The sequence below is a fragment of the Acomys russatus genome, chromosome 7 (genome assembly GCF_903995435.1).
Source record: "Acomys russatus chromosome 7, mAcoRus1.1, whole genome shotgun sequence".
Classification (NCBI taxonomy): Eukaryota; Metazoa; Chordata; class Mammalia; order Rodentia; family Muridae; genus Acomys; species Acomys russatus.
Genome location: NC_067143.1, coordinates 55,042,837 through 55,065,289, shown reverse-complemented (window position 1 = coordinate 55,065,289; position 22,453 = coordinate 55,042,837). Strand labels below are relative to the sequence as shown.

Below are 22,453 nucleotides of genomic sequence, written 5' to 3'. Positions count from 1 at the left end.
TGAAGCCAAGTCAGCATACTGATCTAAGTGATAAATATGTACCTTTTCACGATTTTTCACAAAAGATACAGCTAGTTTATTCTTCTGTTCCCAATTTCATTATTTTATTTTAGTATTAAATGCCATTTTCCTCTTTCATCAGAGACCTGGTAGGTATATTACAAAATGTTCAATGCAACCGTTGTTGTTATAAAAACTGATGTATCTTGTAGCTTCTTTTCTCAGTGTGACTGGGCTAATCTTATGAATGCTGGTTTCATAACTGTGAGATTTTTAAGATGAGATAGTGACTAAGAAACTTTCTCTCTCACTTTGAAATTTGCAAAGCTTTAAATTCACCAGCATGTTCAGCATAGAAAGTGCCATCATTTCCTCTAAAGCCTTGTGTGTACTGTGCTGTTACATCACTATACTCTTCCAAAGACCATACATTTCTATTGCCTAGTGTACCAGTTTTAGTATACTATTACATTTATGCAGATTTAACAAAATATTGTAATCTATTCATCTGACTATCATATATCATATATGTATATGTTAGGATACGCACATATGTTATCTAAATCAGCTCAAGCTTTTGGTCTTTCAGAATAATTTTATGGTTTACAATATGTTTTAGTATGTTACAGTTATGTTTACCATAACTATAGCCATTGTTCTGGTGGCATTTATGCAATGAAGGTATAATGTAAATCAAGAGTGTTATCTATTTATTTTATTAAAGAATCTTTGAAATATTTTAGTTTATCAATTACTTGCTAATTTATATACCTTCCTTTATATAGCTGTTGTTTATAAATTTTCAATTTTATATTCATTAGTTTACTGTTTATATGATCAATATTCACTTAAGTGTATTCAACTATGTATTATTTTAACATTCCTTGTTCTCTGTACCACAAGATAATATTTCCTTTGAAATAATTTTATGTGCAGCAATTTTTCCTGTATTTACCAAGAATGCATCAAAAATATCTTTCACCATGACCAAAAGATTTCATTCCAAGCATGTAGGGATGATTTCCAGGCATGTAGGGATGGATCCATCAATGTAATCCATCATATAAAAAAGAAAGAAAAAACACATGATCATCTCCTTAGATGCTGAAAAAGCATTTTTAAAAATCCAATACTCATTCGTGTTAAGTCTTGGAGAAATCAGGGATACAAGGCATGTAACTAAACATAGTAAAGGCAATATATAGCAAGCCTATAGCCAATGTCAAACTAAATGAAGAGAAAATTAAATCAATTCCACTGAGATCAGGGACATGACAAGGCTGTCCACTCTCTCCATATCTCTTCAATATAGTACTGGAAGTCCTTGCTAGAGCAATAAGCAACTAAAATAGATCAAAGAGGCACCAAATAATCAAATAATACAATTTTAAAATGGGGTACAGAACTAAACAGAGAATTCTCAATAGAAGAACATAAAATGGCCAAGAAATACTTAAAGAAATGCTCAATGCCCCTAGTCATCAGGGAAATGCAAACCAAAATGACTCTGAGAATCCCCTTTACACCTACAAAATGGCTAAGATCAAAAACTCAAGTGACAACACATGCTGCCAAGGATGTGGAGAAAGGGGAAGACTCCTTCATTTCTGATAGTAGTGCAAACTTGTACAACCACTTTGGAAATCAATCTGGTACTTTCTCAGAAAATTTGGAATAGTTCTACCACAAGACCCAGCCATACCACTCCTAGGCATATACCTGAAAGATGTTCCACCATACAACAAGGACCTTTGCTAAACTATGTTCCTAGCAGCTTTATTTGTAATAGACAGAATCTGGAAACAACCTAGATGTCTCTCAACTGAAGAATGGATAAAGAAACTGTGGTACATTTTCACAATGGAATACTACTCAGCTATTAAAAACAAGGAAATCTTGAAATTTGCAGGCAAATGGATGGAACTAGAAATGATCATCCTGAGTGACATAACCCAGACCCAGAAAGACACATATGGTATATACTAACTTATAAGCAGACATTAGCCAAAAAGTACAGGATAACCAAACTACAATCAATACACAGACCTAATAAAACTAAATAACAAGGAGGACCCTGGGAAGAATGTTTAATTCTCTTTCAGAAGGACAAATGGAATAGACACCAGAAGCAGCTGAAGAGAAGGAACACAAAGGGAGCTGACTATAGAGAGCCTCTGAAAGACTACATCCAGCAGGAGATCCAAGCTGATGCTGAGACACACAGCCAAACTTTTGGGTGGAGCACAGCACAGGAAGTCTTATGGAAGAGTTTGGGAATAGAAGCACCTGGAAGGGTCAGGAGCTCCAGAGGGAGACCAGTAGAGCCAACAAGCCCATGAGGAGGAGGAGGGGCAAGCTACAGAGACTAATGCACCAACCAAGGACCATGCACCGTGAGGACCTAGACCCTTGACTCAGATGCAGTAGATTTGGAACACAGTATCCTTGTGGGTTCTACTCCTTGAGGGGAGAAGGGGCTACTTGTGACAGGTACTCTGACCCCCATATGTTGAACACTTCCCCCTGGCAGGATGCAGACAGTCCAGGTGAGACTTGATAGGCTGAAGTCAGTTGTTAGGAAAGGAAGGCACCTCTTTCTTAGGACTAGGGGAAGAAGGGAGATAGTTGGAAGAAGTGAGGTGGGAAGGTAACAAGGAAAGGGCTACAATCAGGATGTAAAAATGACCAAATTAAAAACAAGAATTTAAAAATCAATCAATAAATATGTACCACAAAACAGAATTAAACAATTGTTGAAGCCATTTGCTTCATTCAAAAATGTGTCTGTCTCTCTGTTTATGTGTCAACTTGCCTGTATATATTCTCTGTATGTATATATTCTCTGTATGTATATATGTATGTATGTATGTGTGTATGTATGTATGTATATTTGTATCTGTATGTTTACACATATGTGGATGAGTGGTGTCTTTGGGAGCTCCCTTGTTTTGTCTCCTAATTGTATCTGTGCATCTATGTGTGAGACTCCTAAAAATCTGCTTGCTTTGTCTGCCAAAAGTGTGTATGTTTTTGCATGCTTCTAAGTTTAGTACGTTTAGTAAGTGCTAAGCAGTCCAGAGTGTTTTATCAGCCTTCCTGATTAGATCTCCAGCTTCCAGCAAACTGCTGTTCACTGCTAAGCCATCAAGCCAAAAGTAACCAAGATTTTCCTTTTTTTTTTTTTTAATTAAAATTTATTCAGATGACATCCTGGTTCTATCCTCCCTCCTTCCCTGTTCTGCCCTATTTCCCTCCCCTAGACCTCTTACAGAAGGGAACCTCCTCCCTCACCATGTGACCACAGCCTATCAGGTCTATCCGGAAGTTCTTCCTTTTACAACCCCTCATCACTAACCACCTGGCTTAGTTGATTAAGGTGCCTGCTGTTAAATAACCAATGTTCTCATCTAAAAGGCCATTGTGGTGGCAGAGAACCCAGAAGGCCTGATTAGACACCTCTCTTCCTTATGAGCTAAAGTATAAATAGCAAGACATCCAAGACTGGAACTTTAAAAGTTAAATTGTGGATAACAAGGCTATCAGCCTGAAAGATGAAGAGTTAACATATGCAGAGAAGCGTTCACTGCCGCTGTCTATGCTGTACGCTGGAGCTGGCCTCTAGCACTTTGCCGTTTCACATACGTGTGGCTTTCATAATGCCCGTTCTCACCTCTGACTTCTTACCACCCTTATTCATACTACTCTGAACAATCCTTTCTCTTATGTCCCTGTCTAGTTGGCAATCTCTATACTTAAATTAAAAAAAAAAAAAAAAGAACTGTCTATAAAGCTCTTAGCATTAGTGGAACTTATTTTGATCCTAAAAACCTTCTGAGTACAAAATACTGCTCTAATAAGGTAAATCTGTACTGGATATAAGGAAGAACACTAGAATACTAAATGTGTGCTATCTATGTAATAGGTAGGTTTTGTCCTTAAAAACAATGAAAAATTATGAACTTTGTCAAAGGCTGACTTTCAAACCAGGGTAAACTCTAGGGAGGAAATAGAGTTGGAGAAAGAAGCCAAAAAGATAGTAGTTCCTGGCTATTTACAAAGCCACTAATTTGGGGATTTAAAAAATAGAACAAAAATCTAGCATGTACTTTTCCTTATTTAAGACTCTCACCAGCCAAAAAAGTTTTGATTTTTGAAATAAGGTAGCTATCAATTAATTTAATATAGAAATTATAATTAAGAAAATATAAAATAACATTAGGAAAGTTCAGTATTTAATAAAACCCTCCAAAATGAGATATCTTTTTCAAACTTTTGTTTTTTTAATATTTTATTAATTTATTCATATTACATCTCAATGGTTATCCCATCCCTTGTATCAACCCATTCCTCCCTCTCTCCCATTTTCCCCTTACTCCCCTCCCCTATGGCTGTGAACGAGGGGACCTCCTCCCCCTGTATATGCTCATAGGGTATCAAGTCTCTTCTTGGTAGCCTACTATCCTTCCTCTGAGTGCCACCTGGTCTCCCCATCTAGGGGACATGGTCAAATATGCGGCACCAGAGTTTGTGTGAAAGTCAGACCCCACTCTCCACTCAACTATGGAGAATGTCCTGTCCATTGGCTAGATCTGGGTAGGGGTTTGAAGTTTTTGTTGTTGTTGTTGTTGTTTGTTTGTTTTGTTTTGTTTTGTTTGTTTTTCAAGTCAGAGTTCCTCTGTGTATAGCCTTGGCTGTCCTGGAACTTGTTCTATAGACCAGGCTGGCTTTGAACTCACAGAACTCCACCTGCCTCTGCCTCCATGTGCAGGGATTAAAGGAATACGCCACAACTGCCTGGCTTTCAAACATTATTGAGGTCATTTAAAATTTATCCTCTTTAGTTTTTAAGTGATTACAAAAAGAAATTATAAGGAAAATATAAATTATAAAACATATTGAATCAAAACTAAAGAACAAAAAACATTTTGACTAAGATATTATAACACAATAATTGTTGCTCAAAGAATAAACTGAATAAGCTTTCATAAAATATGAAATATTATAAGAATTTTTAGAATGAATATGACTATCAATTAATAGAGTAATCAATATTTTTGGCCCACAACCTTGAAAGATGATCCCTGCTCTACCAGAGGCTAAATTGGTATAAGGAAGATAAATACTGCCCATCTCCTGTTAATATCCCTGACACCACAACTAGCAGTCCCTCAAATCACCCCCTTTCCTGGGCTTCATATCTCAGCACACAACCCCTACAGAAGACTCCCACTCTACTGGAGGCCATGCCAGCATTAGGAACCCGAGGTACCTAGAACCCTGGGGCATCAGTGGTAGTCAGACTGCTAAGGCTGAGCTATGTTTCCAGAACCCCTGAGGCAACAGAAGCACCCAAAATCCCAGAGGTCTTCCAGGTCACCAAAACCCCACTGGAGACAGAGCACTAGACTTAAGACTCACTGACCATCAGAACCACAGGCCTCTCAGGCAAAATAAAAGAAAGAAAACAGACAGCAAGAGAAAAAACATGCAAAAAGTATCTCTCCAATGAAGATAAACTCAGAAATTTTCACCTAAACCTATAATAACCACAAACCCAGATGACTAAAAGCAAGCATAAGGACACAATCACCAAAATCCAGGGCAATATGGCAACACTGGAGCCCAAATGTCCAACTACATCAATCCCTGGGTATCCCAACACAGCTGAAGCACAATAAAATGACCCTAAATATAATCTTATAAAGATGATGAAGGCCCTTAAAGAGAAAATAAAAAAATCTTTTCTAAAAGTCCAGGAAAAAATCAGGCAAAGGAAATGAATAAAACTGTTCAAGATCTGAAAATGGAAATAGAAGCAATAAAGAAACACAAACAGAGGGAATCCTGGAGATGGAAAGTCTAGGTAAGCGAACAGGAACCACAGATTCAAGCATAATCAACTGAACGGAAGAGATGGAAGAGAGAATCTCAGGCATAGAAGATAAGATAGAAGAAATTGATACAGTAGTCAAAGGAAATGTTAAATATAAAAAGTTCCTGACACAAAAATCCATGGAATCTTGGACACTATGAAAACACACAATCCAAGAATAATAGGAATAAATAGAAGAAGATACCCAGCTGAAGGCCCAGAAAATATTTTCAACCAAAACATAAAAGAGAATTTTCCTAACCCAAAGAAAGAGAAGACTATAAGGGTACAAGAACCTTACAGAATACTAAAGAAATTGTACCAGAAAAGAAATTCCCACTACCACATAAAAATCAAAACAATAAACATGCACAAGAAAGAAATAATTAAAAGCTTCAAGGGAAAAATGCCAAGACACAAAAAAAGATATACCTATTAGAATCATGCCTGACTTCTCAACAGAGACTCTAACAGCCACAAGGGCCTGAAAGGATGTCTTACTGATTCTCAGAGACCACAGAAGCCATACCAGACTATCTATCACATTCAGCAAAACATTTAATCCTTTTTTAGATAGAGAAAGAAAGATATTCCATAACAAAGTCCAATTTAAAAAGTATCTATAAACAAGTCCACCCCTACAGAAGATGCTAGAAGGAATACTGCAACGTAAGGAGGTTAACTACATCCATGAAAACAGAACATAGTAATCTCACACCAGTAAAATCAAAAGAAGGAAAATACACACATAAACACACACATGTTCTCACTCACATCTGTGAGTGCACACACTACCACCACCAACAACAACCTCAAAATAACAGGAATTAACAATCATAGGTCATTAATATCTCTCAATATCAATGGACTCAATTCCCCAATAAAAAGACACAGACTAACGATACTGATGCAAAAACAGGATCCATCCTTCTACAACATACAAGAAACACACCTTAACATCAAAGATAGATATTACCTTAGAGTAAAAGGTTGGAGAAAGATTTTCCAAGCAAATGGGTTTAAGAAGAAAGCTGTAATACTAATTCTAATATCTAATAAAATAGACTTCCAACCAAAATTAATCAAAAGAGATGGGAAACAACATTTCATACTCACCAAACAAAATTTCCACCATGAAGACCTCTCAAATCTGAGCATCTATACTCCAAATACAAAGACACCTACATTTGTAAAAGAAACATTACTAAAGCTTAAACTACATATCAAATCCCACACATTACTAGTGGGAGACTTCAAAACCCTAATCTTGCCAACATATAGGTCATCCAGACAATAACTAAACAGGAAAAAAATGGGATGAATAGACTTTATGATTTAAATGGACCTAACAGATATCTACAGAACATTTCACCCAAAGAATATAAATATCTTCTTCTCAACACCTGATGGTACCTTATCCAAAACTAACTATACACTTTTTCTAAAAAAAAAAAAAAAAAAAAAAAAAAATCTCAACAGATTCAAAAAAATTGAAATAACTTCCTATATCTTATCAAAACACAATGGATTAAAGCTGGATTTCAACTACAATAGAAAAACTTAATCCCAACCAACTCGTGTAAACTGAACAACTCTCTACTGAATGACCACAGTGTTAAGGCAGAAGTAAGAAAAAAACGGTTTCTAGAATTCAATGAAAATGGATGCACACCACACCCAGACTTATGGAACAGAATAAATGGAGTGTGCTAAAAGGAAAGTTCATAGCATTGAGTGCCTTCATAAAGAGATTTGAGAACTACAGATCACTATCCTTCATGAGCACTGATGCAAAAATACTCACAAACTGAATACAAGGACACATCAAAATGATCATCCAAGACTCCACCATGATCAAGTAGGCTTCATTACAAAAATGCATGGGTGGTTCAACCTATAAAATTTGCCTATGTAATCCATCATATAAGCAAAATGAAAGAAAAATGCATTATCAGCTCATTAGATGCTGAAAAGCCTTTGATAAAGTTTATCATCTCTTCATGATAAAAGCCTTGGAGAGATCAGGGATAAAGAACACATACCTTAACATGATAAAGGCAATATACAGAAAGCCAGCAGCCAACATCAAATTATATGGATATAATTTTAAAGCCATTCCACTAAAATCACTATTCTCTCTCTCTCTCTCTCTCTCTCTCTCTCTCTCTCTATATATATATATATATATATATATATATATATATATATATATATATATATGTATATATTTGAATTTCTAGCTAGAGCAATAAGACAACTGAAGAAGATCAAGGAGATACAAATTGGAAAGGAAAAGTCAAAATATCGCAATTTGCAGATGGCACAATTGTATATATAAGTGAGATTAAAAGTTCTACCAGGGAACTAGAGCTGATAAACACCTTCAGCAAAGTGGCTGGATACAAAATTTACTAAAAATAAAAAAATTTAACCCTCCTATATACAAATGATAAAAAGGCTGAGAAAGAAATCCAGGAAATAACACCATTGACAATGGTCACAAATAATATAAAATATTTTGATGTAACTCTAACCAAGCAAACGAGGACCTGTATGACAAGAATTTCAAGTCTTTGAGGAAGGATACTGAAGAAGCTATCAGAAGATGAAAAGATCTCCCATGTCCATGGATCAGTAGGATTAACATAGCATAAAAGGCCATTTTACCAAAAGTGATCTACACAGTCAACGTAATCACCATCAAAATTCCAACACAATTATTTACAGACATTAAAATAATAATCCTTAACTTCATATCAAAAAATAAAAAACACAGGTTAGCTAAAACAATCCTGTACACTACAGAAACTTCCAGAGGTATCGCCACACCCTGATTTCTAACTCTACTATAGGCTAAAGTAGTAAAAGATAAAACCACATGGTATTGGCCTAAAAAGAGAGGTGGATCCATGTAATCAAAATGCAGACCCAAATGTAAACCCACACACCCATGAATGCCTGTGGTTTTTAGTTTGTTTGTTTTGGGCTTTTTTGATTAAAAAAAAACAAACACAAACAAACAAAAAACACAAAATTATGCAATGGAAATAAGAAAGCATCTTCACCAAATGGGGGATACAGACCTAAACAGAGAATTCTTAATAGAGGAGTCTCAAATGGCCAGAAACAAAGAAATGTTCAACATCCTAAGCCATGAGGAAAATGGGAATCAAAATGACCCTGTGATTCTATCTTATACCTCTCAGAATGGGTGAAATCAAAATACAAGTGACAACTCATGCTGCCAAAGACATGGAATAAGGGGAACACTCCTACATTGCTGGTGGAAGCGCAAACTTGTACAACCACTCTGGAAATCAATATGTGCCATGGACCGTCTCAGCCGGGTATAAGTCCTTGGGAAAAGGAGTTCTCGAAGCATCGGTGGACAAAGATAGGCGAGGTGACAATCAGAGTCAAACACAGAAGAGTTTGGTCTGAGTGTGTTTTGCAGGTAAACAAGCTAGATTTTTATACACATTTTTTTTTTTTTTGAAATGGGGAGTATTTTTGTGGTTACATTTTTGGTTTGGTTTGGTTTTTTGTTTTCATGATTCAACCTCAACAGTTAGAATGAGTCAAGATGTACAAAAAGAGATAATATGAATGCAATTAACATGACTAATCACAGTTATGCATAAAAATTACCTAAGGAATTAGGGGAGAAGGAAGGAGGAAAGAAAGCAAAACAGGGTGGAAGGGGCAAAATGAAAGAAGGAAGAAAGGAAAGAAGGAAAGAAGGAAGGATGGAAGAGAGAGAAAATACCTTCTACTCCTTGTCAGTATCTGATTTGACGTCACGACATGGAACCCATACCTGAAACGGCTTGGGTATCCAAGGACCTGAGACTAGATAGCTGAGAAACCTAGAGTAAAACTAAACACTACTGTTCTAAAACAACAACAACAAAACAAAAAGTATCGATAAAATGACTTCTGATGACAAGTAGATGGGAACAAATATAGAGACCCACACCCAGACTCTATGCAGAGAATGAGACACCTTGGATCACTCAGCCCTAAAAGGGATATCTCCATTAAATCCCTATCCTCAAGGCTCAAGGAGCACTGCAGAAGAGGAGTTCATTTTCTGTTGGCTGTCTACTGCTGGACATGCGGCCTGCCCTTAATAGTACTTTAATTCCCTTGGAGTTAACTAAATTTTCCTTTGCAACTCATTATCATTTGGAGATTGTTTCTGATTTAGTGATCAGAGCATCTACTTTCCCTTTTTATTTTCAGGACCCCGATTGGGCAGACCTGTGCAGGTCCTGTGCATGATGCCTCAGTTTCTTCTGAGTCCATAAGTGCATCAATCTTGTTGATTTAGAGGACCTTTCTTGTCTTGGTGCCCTCCACCTCCTCTGGGTCTTACACTCATTCAGCCTCCTCTGGTTCCCTTCAGAGAAGAGCAGCTGTCCCAGTGATATCAAGAGAACACAGAGGGCATAACGAGATACAATAAGACTAGGTATAAACCTTCATATCAAGGCTGTATGAGGCAACTCAGAAAAGGGATCCAAAGAAACTTTTACAACTAAAAGGAATCAAAGAACAGCTCTGACTAATGTTGTGTGGTACTCTGGCTGATATCTGGGAGGAAAATGCAGATGATAGAAATTAAGAAGTACAAAAAGAATGCATGATTTAGCTAATGAAGAATCAATCGTGGTTTATTGATAAGCAACAAATGTACCACACTAATGCAACATGTTAATAGTAGGAATAACCAGGTGTCCTGTCTCTCAAAACTGCAATTTTCTTCTACAAGTCTAAAGTTAAAGTTAGTTTTTGGTTTTTTGTTTGTTTGTTTGTTTTTGTTTTGTTTTGTTTGCTGTTGTTGTTGTTTTATAGGGGATTTCTCTTTTATTTTTGAGAGGTTATTTGCTTGAAATCCCCTCTTTCTTGCCTCTAAACCTTCCCATATGCCCCTTTTCCACTCCCATGCACATCTTTTCAAATAATTTTATATTAATTGTTATTGCCTGTGTGTGTGTGTTTGTGTGTGTGTGTGTGTGTGTGTGTGTGTTAACTCCTAAATATAATCTATTGAGCCAATATATTGTGACTTGCATGTACATGTTCAGGGCATTGAACAACCAATTGTGCTAGTCTCTGGAGAGGACTACCTCTCCCACGCCCAACTTTATTCAGTTGCCTGCAGTTCTTTGTGGAGGCTTGAGGCTTCACGGACTTTCTGCCATCCTGTTTAGCATGTTCATTGGTGTCATCCTTGTTCCGATGATGACTGGGGAGTCGTTGTGGTGAAATTTGATGAGTTTAGCTTCTGACATTACTAGGAGACACAATACCACAGCATGCTCATTGATCTTATGACTCTTACAGCCTTTACACCTCCTCTTCCACAAGGCTCCCTGAGTCTTAGGTGAGAGACTGTTTTATAGATGTATCCATTGTATGTATGTGGATAATGTTTATACAAATAGAACTGAAGTCAAAATGTGACTTAGGAACAAATAGGTTCCAAGAAATATCATGGAGTTAAATTCCAATGGAGCCAGGGAGATGTGTGTAAATCAGATGACAACAACTTTAACACATTGCAAAGGGAGGTAAAGAAATCAAACCACTGAGAATCTTTGAAGCATTAGGATAATTCTTCAAAGACATTTTGTGGACTATGTGATTTAAAGCACAAAGCCTGCATGGGTCTGCACAAGGTCCTCTTGTTTTGGCTGTTAGCTTGGTGAAATTCTAACAGTGGGAATGAATAAATCTCTGGCTCATTTGCCTGTAATTGAGACTTTTTTTTCTACTATTGGGTTGCCCCTTGTCCAATCTCAATTTGAAGACTTCTGCCTTGTCTTATTGTATCTTGATTTGTCCTATTCGGAATTATCTCTTTAAAGCCTGCTTTTTTCTGAAGAGGAAACTGAGGGGGAGTGGTTCTAGGAGAGAGGAAAGGTGAAGGGGTATCTAGGAGGAGTGGAGGGAGTGGAGACCGTTGTTGAGGTATATAGTATGAGAGAATAATTTGTTTTCTAATTAATTCATTTAAAGTAGAAAATAGACACTTCTGTGGTTCATATCAGTTGAAAACAAAGTCTTTCATAGCACCATATTGTAAAGATTCTTCGTATTTAAAATCTGTACACCCATCAATCCCACAAGACAAGAGAATGCACCCAACACAAATGCATATGTGAAATTCTCAAATCACAGAACTTAAAATATCTTGAGTATTCCAATGCAATGCCTACCAATGGAAATCCAGAAAAGATGAAGGCAATGGATGCAGTAGTATAGGGCTACTAAACAGATTCATCCCTCCATGCTTATGTCTTAGAGAACACATTTTAAGACAAAATGACTTAATGCCTGTTGTACATGGCTGAGAAATATTCTGAGAAGCCTGGAAGAAAATAATTTTTTAAAATCTGGTTTTTGCAGTAATTATAGGCCAAAGAGGAAAACACTTTTAACATACTAGACTTAAAAACATCTGTATTCCTAATAAAGTTCACTAATTGGTCTCAAAATTATTTCCCCTTATACTTCAGAAAACATGTTACATTTCATTAACTCAACATTTTCATTTAGTAACACCCACTTCCTGTTGAAAATATTTTTCTAGCTTCAACAAAATCAAAATGTATACACAAAATATTTCTATACTATGGAAGGTAGTATGGGCAATATTTTTTAAGTTTTAGGGTTTCTGCAAGAGTTGTATTGAAATATGAATATCTTCAGAAATCAAAGACTTTCATTTAAAAAGTAAATAAAGTCAAGTTTTAATTCTCTATGTTGAAAGTGAAAGCTTTTCTGTCATTGAGGTTTGGATACAGTATCTTAAGGGTAATATCATTAACAACACTTACATTTAGACATCTATGTAAATAAGAAACATAATATATAATAAAAGGAAAAGCCAAAAAATGTTTACTAGTCCCTTTTTCTAAATTTTATGTTTCTTTAATTTCCTCAGGATTCTGTCACGAATTTGCTTGGTCTTCACACTGTAGACAATAGGATTCATGAGAGGAGGAACCAGTAGATAGACATTGGCCATGAGCACATGGACAATTGGGGATGCATTCTGCCCATAGCGACGGATCATAGATAGCCCAATCATTGGTGTATAGAAAGTGAGTACAGCACAGATGTGAGAAATACAAGTGTTGAGGGCTTTCATCCTCTCTGCTTTGGAGGCTATTCTCAATACAGTGGCCAAGATGAGGATATAGGATAGGAGGAGAAGCAAAGAATCCAATCCCATGGAAAAGATGACCACCATGAGGCCATAGATGCTGCTGACCCAGCGGCTAGATACAGTTGTCTTTATGAGGTCCTGGTGCAGGCAGAAGGGGTAGGAAAGTATATTGATAACCCGGTATTGAAGCCTCTTCAGGAGAAAGGAGGCTGGGAAGACGAGGGCTAAGGCTCTTCCAGCAATTGTCAAGCCAATTCCAATGATGACACTATTGGTTAGAATAGCTGCATAGCGCAGAGGTTCTCGGATTGCTACAAAGCGATCAAAGGCCATTGCCAACAGCACAGCTGATTCAATGATTGAAAAAACATGAATGAAGTACATTTGGACAAGACAAGCATTAAAAGGGATCTCTCGGGCTTGAAACCAAAAAACACCGAACATGGTGGGTAAGGTTGTGGTAGAGAGACCCAGGTCAGTGAGTGCCAGCATAGATAAAAAGTAGTACATTGGCTGATGGAGGGATGCCTCACTTCTTATAATGAACAAGATGGTAATGTTACCTGCAATAGAAATGCCATAAACTAAAAAGATAGGGATGGAAATCAAGCCATATCTAGTTTCAAGGCCTGGGAAACCAGTCAGAAGGAATCGAGGGTATAGAGATGAATCATTGATAACAGACATTGTGTTGGTAAAGGGCCTCTCAATCTGCAATGAAAAAACATGGAAAATTAGGGTCAACCCCAGCTCTCTAGGTATTTCAAATATTCCTCTGCTCATTGTGTTTAGTCAGTTCTTGTATTTTTTAATCAATTCATTAATCTATTATTTTATTTTATGGCATATTTATTAAGAATATAATAAAGGAAATATGGCAGTGTTAAAATCGAAAGCTCTATAATACATATATTACGTACTTAGAAGCTTGTTAATAGGGGCTAAATTAAATGTTAAAATAACTCTTCAAATATAATTTCTTAAAATTCGAGGTGAAATTTAAACAGAGAGGGTACAAAGTAATAAAAAGGCAAAAACTGTGGATAAAGAAAGAATATTGTCTTATAAGTGTATGCAAATGCCATAGGATCAGAGCGTATCTTCATACAGGTGCTTAGATAAATTAAGAAAAATGGATAACAAATGTAAAAAATACAACTTGTGAGTTTACTCTTGCTGCCTCAGAGAACTTGATAAAAAGAAATCAGCCTGAGAAGATTTTTACACAAAGTAGATATAGTGTAAAAATAATATAAATGTTTGCAGAAAAAAAGGCAGAGGAAGCTTTTAGTAAGTTATTGATATAATAAAATAGTAGGTGAAGGTAATTTCTGGTAGTGAATTCTATGAGAGATAGAGAGTTGTAAAGTTACAGGCAGAGAACACAGAGATAGATAACACAGATCATCATGAAGTTTAGCAATCTAGAGCAGCTCACTTCTTTTATTACATTTTGACATTTGTTAAAGCAAACCGAATAAAAGACCTGCACAAAAACTTAGGTAAATAAGAGAACAAGATAAATCTAGTTAAGTTATGATAAAGCATTAGATGTATGTGCTGGGAGAAATTGGCATACTGTGCCAAAATAAGGAATTTATAATGCCTCATATAAAAGGATGAAAAATACTTCACAGGAAAACAGGATGGAAATAAACATAGGAATGTGATGTCCAGATGCAAGAAGAATTGAGATCTTCCTGAGCAGCAGGCTGAGCAATCACAGATTGGGAGTAGTAGGAACCAAGCATATTCAGACTTTCATTTGCATAGGGCACTCTATGTTAAAAATCTATGTCAGAAACAAACTAGTGACCATGATTTAGTCAACTAACAATTAATATACATCTTAAGTGCAATAGATTGATATGAGTCTATAGAAAGATAAGGTAAAATAGTTAGAAAGATCTTCAAAAACCTCAGAGACATAGAGAATATGGCATTTTAAAATGTTATTATTCTTTTAAAATTTTACAGACAATGAGACAGGTTAACTCCTGGAAACACCCAGCCTACCTCGGAGAGGATGATGACCATCAAAGAACCTCCTTATGCAGATGGCCTCAAATGTGGCAAACAGGACACTGGTCAAAATGTCCTCGTTTCTACCACAGACAGAATTCTGCCTTTAAAAAGGGCAAGCTTGGATGCAGGCAGAGTCTATGACCAAACTCTGACAAGACAGGGTAAGCAAGTCCTCAATAGTTCCTACCTCACAAATATGTCTGTCATATATATTGGTCCAGAAGGCTGAAGGTGATGCTCCAACATTATAGAGAGTTTTGGGTGACTGCTCAGGCAGCAAACTGTCTCTGTCATCTTCTCATTTGAAGCTACTAACTTTCATTCCCTGTTATACTCAAGTAATCAATTTTCTTCCTTCTCAAGTCTCTAATGGAGTTGAAGACCAGATAGTTTAGTTTTACAATGAAGCTTAGATGTTTAGGTGTTAAGATGTTCTTAGGTCTAGATAGATTTTTGTAAATTGGTACAAATGAGATATGATCGATATTAATTTGCGTTCAGAAATTTAAATGCACCAAGATAGGAAAGATGTTTTCTTCAAGGCTGCTAAATACAAGTAGCCAAAACACTAAGAATGTAACATGTATATAATTCCTGATTGTTTCATGGTTCTTCTTGCTGTAGGTAGCTTATTGTATATATGTGTAATAATATATTTATGTAAAAAATTAAAAATATTTAAGAATAAAAAGAAACACTGAAAAAAATTCTACATAAAATGTCCTAAGCTCCATTTACCAAGCTTTACTCTTCTGTCAACCCAATCATGCTGCAATTTTCCTTGACTAGTTTAATTATAACTGATTCAATACTGCTCTGCAGAGGTAGCAGTTGTTTTCCATGGTGATGGTCCTTCCTTTTGAGATAGAAAAAATAAATAAAATGGAATAATTTATCTCCATATTATCTTTCACAGTGTAATTTAAATGTTATAATAATATTGCATCTTGTGAAATACTGCTTTGTATACATCACCTTCACTTCCCTTACTTTGATGTCATAAATTTCTGGTCTCCTTCATCACTGAGTAGTAAGAAGAATCTCTTTGGTAACCAACATTATTTCCTTCTTTCTTTATACCCACCCTCAATATTATAGTCTTCTTCAGTCTTCTTCTCAGGGAGGCACACCAAGGCTCACCCCTTGGACAACTCTTTTACTCCTTAGAAATATTTCTGATTTAGAGTATCCAGTCTTGTCTCAGCACTGGTTACAGACATGAGCTGCTTTCATTGCCTACTCCCCTAGAGTCAGGAAAAGACGGATGGCAACATGATGGGCTGTGTTATCTACTACTTCAACCATCTTAGACAGGTTACCAAACTTCTTTGAACATAAAAATAAAGTACTAACTATACCACTTTATTAACATTTAAGATGTTTGAGTAAAATAAATGAAATGTTCCACACTGCATCTGATACTTAAATAGTTTAATCTCAAGGGAAGAAAAATATTGATCAAGATGGTGGATGAATCTTAACTTTAAATGTGGCGACCACAGACAGACACTGACTCAAAGACACTGACCAGTAACTCTAGGCAGCATCATGTAGGATCCATAGGTGCTAATGATATGTGTGGGCATGAGGTAGAAGACATATTCAAAGCACCATCAGTACCACCCAGTCACCCATGTTGATATTTTAATCTTTACTTAGTATTACACAATGTTTTTAGACAACATGATGTCAGTATAAATTTTCATCATAGAAACTACATTCCCTCACTTCAAGGTTGTTTTCAGTAGTTTTTGAAGATAACAGTCTAACAGGGTTGGGAGAGCAGCTATTTTATCCCCTTTACATATTCCGGAGCAGTAATTTCATGTACTCTAAGGTCAGCAGAGACTTTCAACTTCCTTTCCTGTACTAGAATCTTTAAATATAAAACGCAGCCATCTTAGACCCACTGTTCTTACCTCAAAGCACAAGCACACCTGAGTCCTTAAGTGAAGACAGGTTTCCACCCTGACTCAGACTGCTGGAGGCTCTAGCCTGTCAGTCTGAGAGACTCTCTGAAGGTATCAAAAGCCACTAAAGATTGGAATAAGAATAAGCTGCACAGTGTGTCTTGAGACATGCAGATCTTTTTGAAAACACAAATGCCTCGAGGCAGGGTTTAATGTTTTTGGCTAACTCTGGAGCCTACACTGGATATTTATTGTCTTGGAAATATTTGACACTATCTAGTCAGGTGCTGCCTCAGTACCTTGCTTCTGCATTAATAACTCTGATCTTTCTGTCCCTCTCTTCTTGGACATTACCCCAGTGCATTGTTTTTTCTCGATAAAACCTCTGGGGGATAATATTGATGCCAAAGCTATTTATCCTCCTCAAAAGCAGATGTTTGGCATGCCAACCTAGTCTCTTAGATTTGGAAGCAACTAAAGAGTGTCCTAAGGATCATTTTTTTTTCTTTCTCTCTTTTTTTTTTATTAATTTATTCTTGTTACATCGCAATGGTTATCCCATCCCTTGTATCCTCCCATTCTTCCCTCCCTCCCATTTTCCCCTAACTCTCCTCCCCTAAGACTGTGACTGAGGGGGACTTCCTCCCCCTGTATATGCTCATAGGGTATCAAGTCTCTTCTTGGTAGCCTGCTATCCTTCCTCTGAGTGCCACCAGGTCTTCCCTTCCAGGGGACATGGTCAAATATGAGGCACCAGAGTTTGTGTGAAAGTCAGACCCCACTCTCTACTCAAGTGGAGAATGTCTAAGGATCATTTGATGGAGAAAAATCAATGGACTTTATTATATTCTTGAAACTCTATTTAAAAGTATCGAAAAAATCTTAGTCCTGAATACTATGTATAATTCATTATTTCAAATATTTGGCCAAGTGTATAGCATGACAGATTATTTCTCATTGACTTTATGAAGCAAACATAACCTGGTATCCAAAGCTAGAAGGCCATAATACACAAAAATAAACATGTAAGATCATTATACCCCATAAATTTATTATAAAATTTAAACAAAATTATTATGAATATAATCTGTTAAATACACACACTGCTTCTTTTGCATTTTATTCAGATATTTTGCTAAATTTAATGTTAATGATAATACAAAATATGTTAAATTCAAAATTCAAGATAATTTCTCTTTGCGTGAGTTAGTAAAATAAACTACAACAAACACCAATCTTAGTTGGAAAATACAATAGTAAAATAATCTCCCTATAAATCAAAAAAGATATTATCTATATTCAGCTTTAATGATCTGTGAATTTTTTCAATATAAATAAATGAGAAAAAAACCACAGTTCAAATGAAAATAACTTACTTATTATTCATAGGCAATACTAATGAACTACTTTTAAATGAAAAAAAATCTTAATGAAAAGGCAGGAAAACCCATAAGTTAATTCATTAATATTAAGGATTTCTTAATGGCAGTACAAAGGAAATAAAACTTCAGCCACATTGTGTATTCTAGCACCAAAACTACAGAGAAAAGAGAAACTGATGAAGTATTAACTAGACATTTATAAATTTAAGACTATCTATAGAATTGAGCTATATTATGTTTACAGACTAGATAATGTAATCTTGTAAGAATAATCTTGTGAGCTAAAACTTTATAGAAAATAAAACTCATAGAAAACACAAATACAGAAAATGGTTACGAATATTTGAAGGTGAAGTGATGCTGGGTTGCCGGGTTAACACTACCTATAGAAATAAATACTAACACTACCTATAGAAATACTAACACTACCTATAGAAATACTAACACTACCTATAGAAATACTAACACGACCTATAGAAATACTAACACGACCTATAGAAATACTAACACGACCTATAGAAATACTAAATTCATGCAAATACAGGAAAATATACATTGGAGCAGTATGCAGAGATCAAAATTAGATTCGCACACATACAAATATTGCATGACACATCACTGAGATTCAGGGTTAAAGCTTAATTAAACAGATGATTCTTGGCAAGCTATGCAGTCACATAAACTAGCCTTGATTTTATCTCATACTGCACAAAAGTAAATTATACATAATTGTATATTCAAATATGAAAAGTATGCCATGAACTTGTAAAGAAGAATATGGATGACATCAGAACAAAACATACAAGCTACCTAGATATCTCCTACATCAGGCATGTCCTCCATTGCCTACATTACACAGTTGAATTCAGTGAACAGTTTTTATACAAGTACCATGATGGTAAGCTTGTCCAATAGAGAGTGCTGAAGAGACAGTGTAGAAATTCTTCTGTATTTCTGCTTGACTTTGCTTCTATCATACAGAGACCAGAAACAAGCATTGAATATATTCAATGACATTTATCCCTCCAATTTTAACTTTAGGCTTTGGCCCACCTGTTTTTGAATCTGGCAATCACTTGGCGTCTCAACCACAATCACTCTGCCGCTAGAAGGCACATTTACAGCTTATTATTCCAAGTTGTCTCTTCCCTACTTTGAAAGTGTCAGTTTTCCTCTCTGCTGTTTCCCTGCTTGATGGTTCCTTCATCATGGTCCTAAAGGTCATTCTGAATTGCAAAAGGTAGATCTATTCTCTACAGGACTGTTTTTTTGTTTGTTTGTTTGTTTGATTGGTTGGTTGGTTGGTTGGTTTGGTTTGTTTCTTTCTCCTCAAAGTAATTGAGTAAAGTTTTCTGATATAAAGTGGGTAGAATTTAGTCCAAGCTATAACTTATTCTTCTTTGGACAATCAATCTCCTTTGGTACTGACGTACTATTTAGACTTATCTTTATCCCCCTTACAATTAATCCCTGAAAGGCTGATAGTTAAGATACATAAAATGTTTCCTAACTCCACAAAATTACAGTGTAGTTGCCGTCTCTATATTAGACCTCAAATGACGTAATAGGCAGGTGTTTCTTTTCATTTCTCTTCCTTACTTCCTCTCTCTTTCTCTCTTTTTTTCTCTCTATCTTTTTTTTTCTTCTTTCTTTTTGAGGCAGAGTTTCTCTGTGTAACCCTGGTAGTCCTGGAACTTACTATGTAGAACAGGCTTGCCTTGAACTCAACGATTCACCTGCCTCTGCTTCCAAAGTACTAGGATTAAAGGCATGCACCAGCACTCCAAGCTCCGTTATTTCTTAAAGGGAACTAAATGTAAAACAAATTTACATATTAACCTTATTTAGAATTAAGAAGTCAAAACTTATTTGTTGGTTTGCTTATTTACTTATTTGTTGATTTATTTCAGACAGCCTGTTTTGCCCAACCTAGTTCTATTTATTTTACCCCTGCACTAGTGAGGTTATAGGCATGTGTGACCATGCTAGGATCTGAATTCAACACCTCATGCTCACACAGCAAGTAATTTAATTTAGTCCTATTTACTCTTTACGTCATGTATACTGTTGTTTTCATACCCACAGTATTTAAAGAAATAGCTGCCACATACATATTTCATTTGTCCCAATATGTTTGACTTGGGTTACAGAATTATGGCTAAAATTTACATTTGTGTTTTATGATTTGGGGAAGACCAGACACACAATGCTATGATAGTGTCAGTTAAAGTCCCATGCTCAAAAGGTGCACAATTCAATCGAGAAGATAGTAAATATATGTAAAATAATAAAATATTACCCATGAAGGTCATCCTAGTGAAGATGACAAAGGAATATATTATCCACAATAAAGTAATTGAAAACACCACTCTAAAGACCTGTACAGAATTGTAAAAAAAATTACTATATTCAAGTGAAATTGATTTCTCAATTTTCTATCACTGTTAACTAGATTATTTTTCATAATGAAAGTTACTATAATATATTTATAATGTAAAAAATTATGTAGTTTTTCAAAAACTGAATTTCCATTACATGTGCTTTCTATCATTAAATCTCATAATAATCTTAAGTACAAAAAAGGTCACAGTAATTATCACAATCTGGCCATGAGAACTTGAATGATGTAATGATTTAAAATTAACCACAACTGCACACTTAGGAGGTAAACGAATTAATTTTTTCTAATGTAGCCAGATATGACCCTAGAACTATAGCATATATTTTCCGTGTAATAAAACAAACATCTTTTCTAGTATTTTCCAGGGTTAAAAAATCAGAGGATGTGAATAACTTAAAACCTTCTATTTAACCTAAACTTGCGAAGAATTCCTAGACGAATCTGTTTTGTCCTCACACTGTAGACAACTGGGTTCAGCACTGGGGGGAGAAGCAGGTAGATGTCAGCCATGAGGACATGGACCGTGGGAGACAGATGCTTCCCAAAGCGATGGACCATTGACACACCAATAACTGGCACAAAGAAGATGAGCACCACACAGATATGGGAAACACAGGTGTTCAGAGCCTTTAGTCGCTCTTCGCGGGATGCAATACTCAGCACTGCGTTCAGAATAAGAGCATAAGAAATAAGAATGAAGACTGAATCCACACCTAGTGTAGCAATAACTACACACAGTCCATAGACGCTATTGATCCTGGCATTGGAGCAGGACAACCTTAGAACATCTTGGTGTAAGCAGAAGGCGTGGGAAAGGGCATTGATGTGGCAATATTGATAGCGTCTGAGCAGCAAGGGCGTAGGCAGGACAACTCCCATGCTTCGTAGCAAGCAGGCTATACCAATCTTGCCAATCACACTGTTGGTGAGGATGGTAGAATAGTGCAGTGGACGGCAAATTGCAACGAAACGGTCAAAGGCCATAGCCAGAAGGACTGAAGATTCCAGAAATGTGAATGTGTGGATGAAGAACAACTGAGCATAGCAAGCACTCGCCTGGATCTCTCGAACATCCAACCACAGCACAGTCAGCATTGTGGGAAGTGTGGACATAGACATTCCTAGGTCAGTCAGTGCCAAGATAGACAGGAAGTAGTACATGGGCTGATGGAGTGAGGGCTCGATCCAAATAACAGAGAGAATGGTTACGTTACCAATGAATGCTACCAAATACGCAAGGCAGAAAGGCACTGAGAGCCAAGAATGGGCATACTCCAGTCCAGGAAAGCCCTTCAGGATAAACATGGGCTCTGTAACATCACTGCTGTTCCAGACAAGCATGGTGAGCATCGAGTGACTTGAAAGATTCTTCTTTACTGCTCAGTCAAATATTGTATCAGGACAAACAACGCAACCAGGACAAAAATATGTATTTCCTTCGTGTTCACCTTGGAAAAAAGAACGTATTGCCAGTGGATGTTATGTAAAAAAAAAATTTTTCAGAATATTCTCCACAGTTGAGTGGAGAGTGTGATACGACTTTCTCACGTACTCTGGTGCCTCACATTTGACCATGTCCCCTGGAGGGGGAGACCTGGTGGCACTCAGAGGAAGGACAGCAAGTAGCCAAGAAGAGACTTGATACCCTATGAGAATATATAGGGGGACGTAATCCCCCTCAGGAACAGT

At 36.4% G+C, this 22,453-nt stretch overlaps 2 protein-coding genes across 2 annotated transcripts; both read right to left on the bottom strand.

Moving 5' to 3' along the window:
• Positions 1-12,791: 12,791 nt before the first annotated feature.
• Positions 12,792-13,733, bottom strand: LOC127192186 (olfactory receptor 51G2-like). The gene has a single exon (XM_051149507.1). The coding sequence runs from the start codon at positions 13,731-13,733 to the stop codon at positions 12,792-12,794; it is 942 nt and encodes a 313-aa protein (XP_051005464.1).
• Positions 13,734-21,157: 7,424 nt separating this feature from the next.
• LOC127192185 (olfactory receptor 51L1) lies at positions 21,158-22,105 on the bottom strand. The gene has a single exon (XM_051149506.1). It carries the CDS (start codon positions 22,103-22,105, stop codon positions 21,158-21,160), a length of 948 nt encoding a protein of 315 aa, XP_051005463.1.
• Positions 22,106-22,453: the final 348 nt, after the last annotated feature.

Bases quoted from the DNA above. Each gene is read 5' to 3' on its own strand.
- LOC127192186 (XM_051149507.1), bottom strand. From the start codon at position 13,733: ATGTCTGTTATCAATGATTCATCTCTATACCCTCGATTCCTTCTGACT.
- LOC127192185 (XM_051149506.1), bottom strand. From the start codon at position 22,105: ATGCTTGTCTGGAACAGCAGTGATGTTACAGAGCCCATGTTTATCCTG.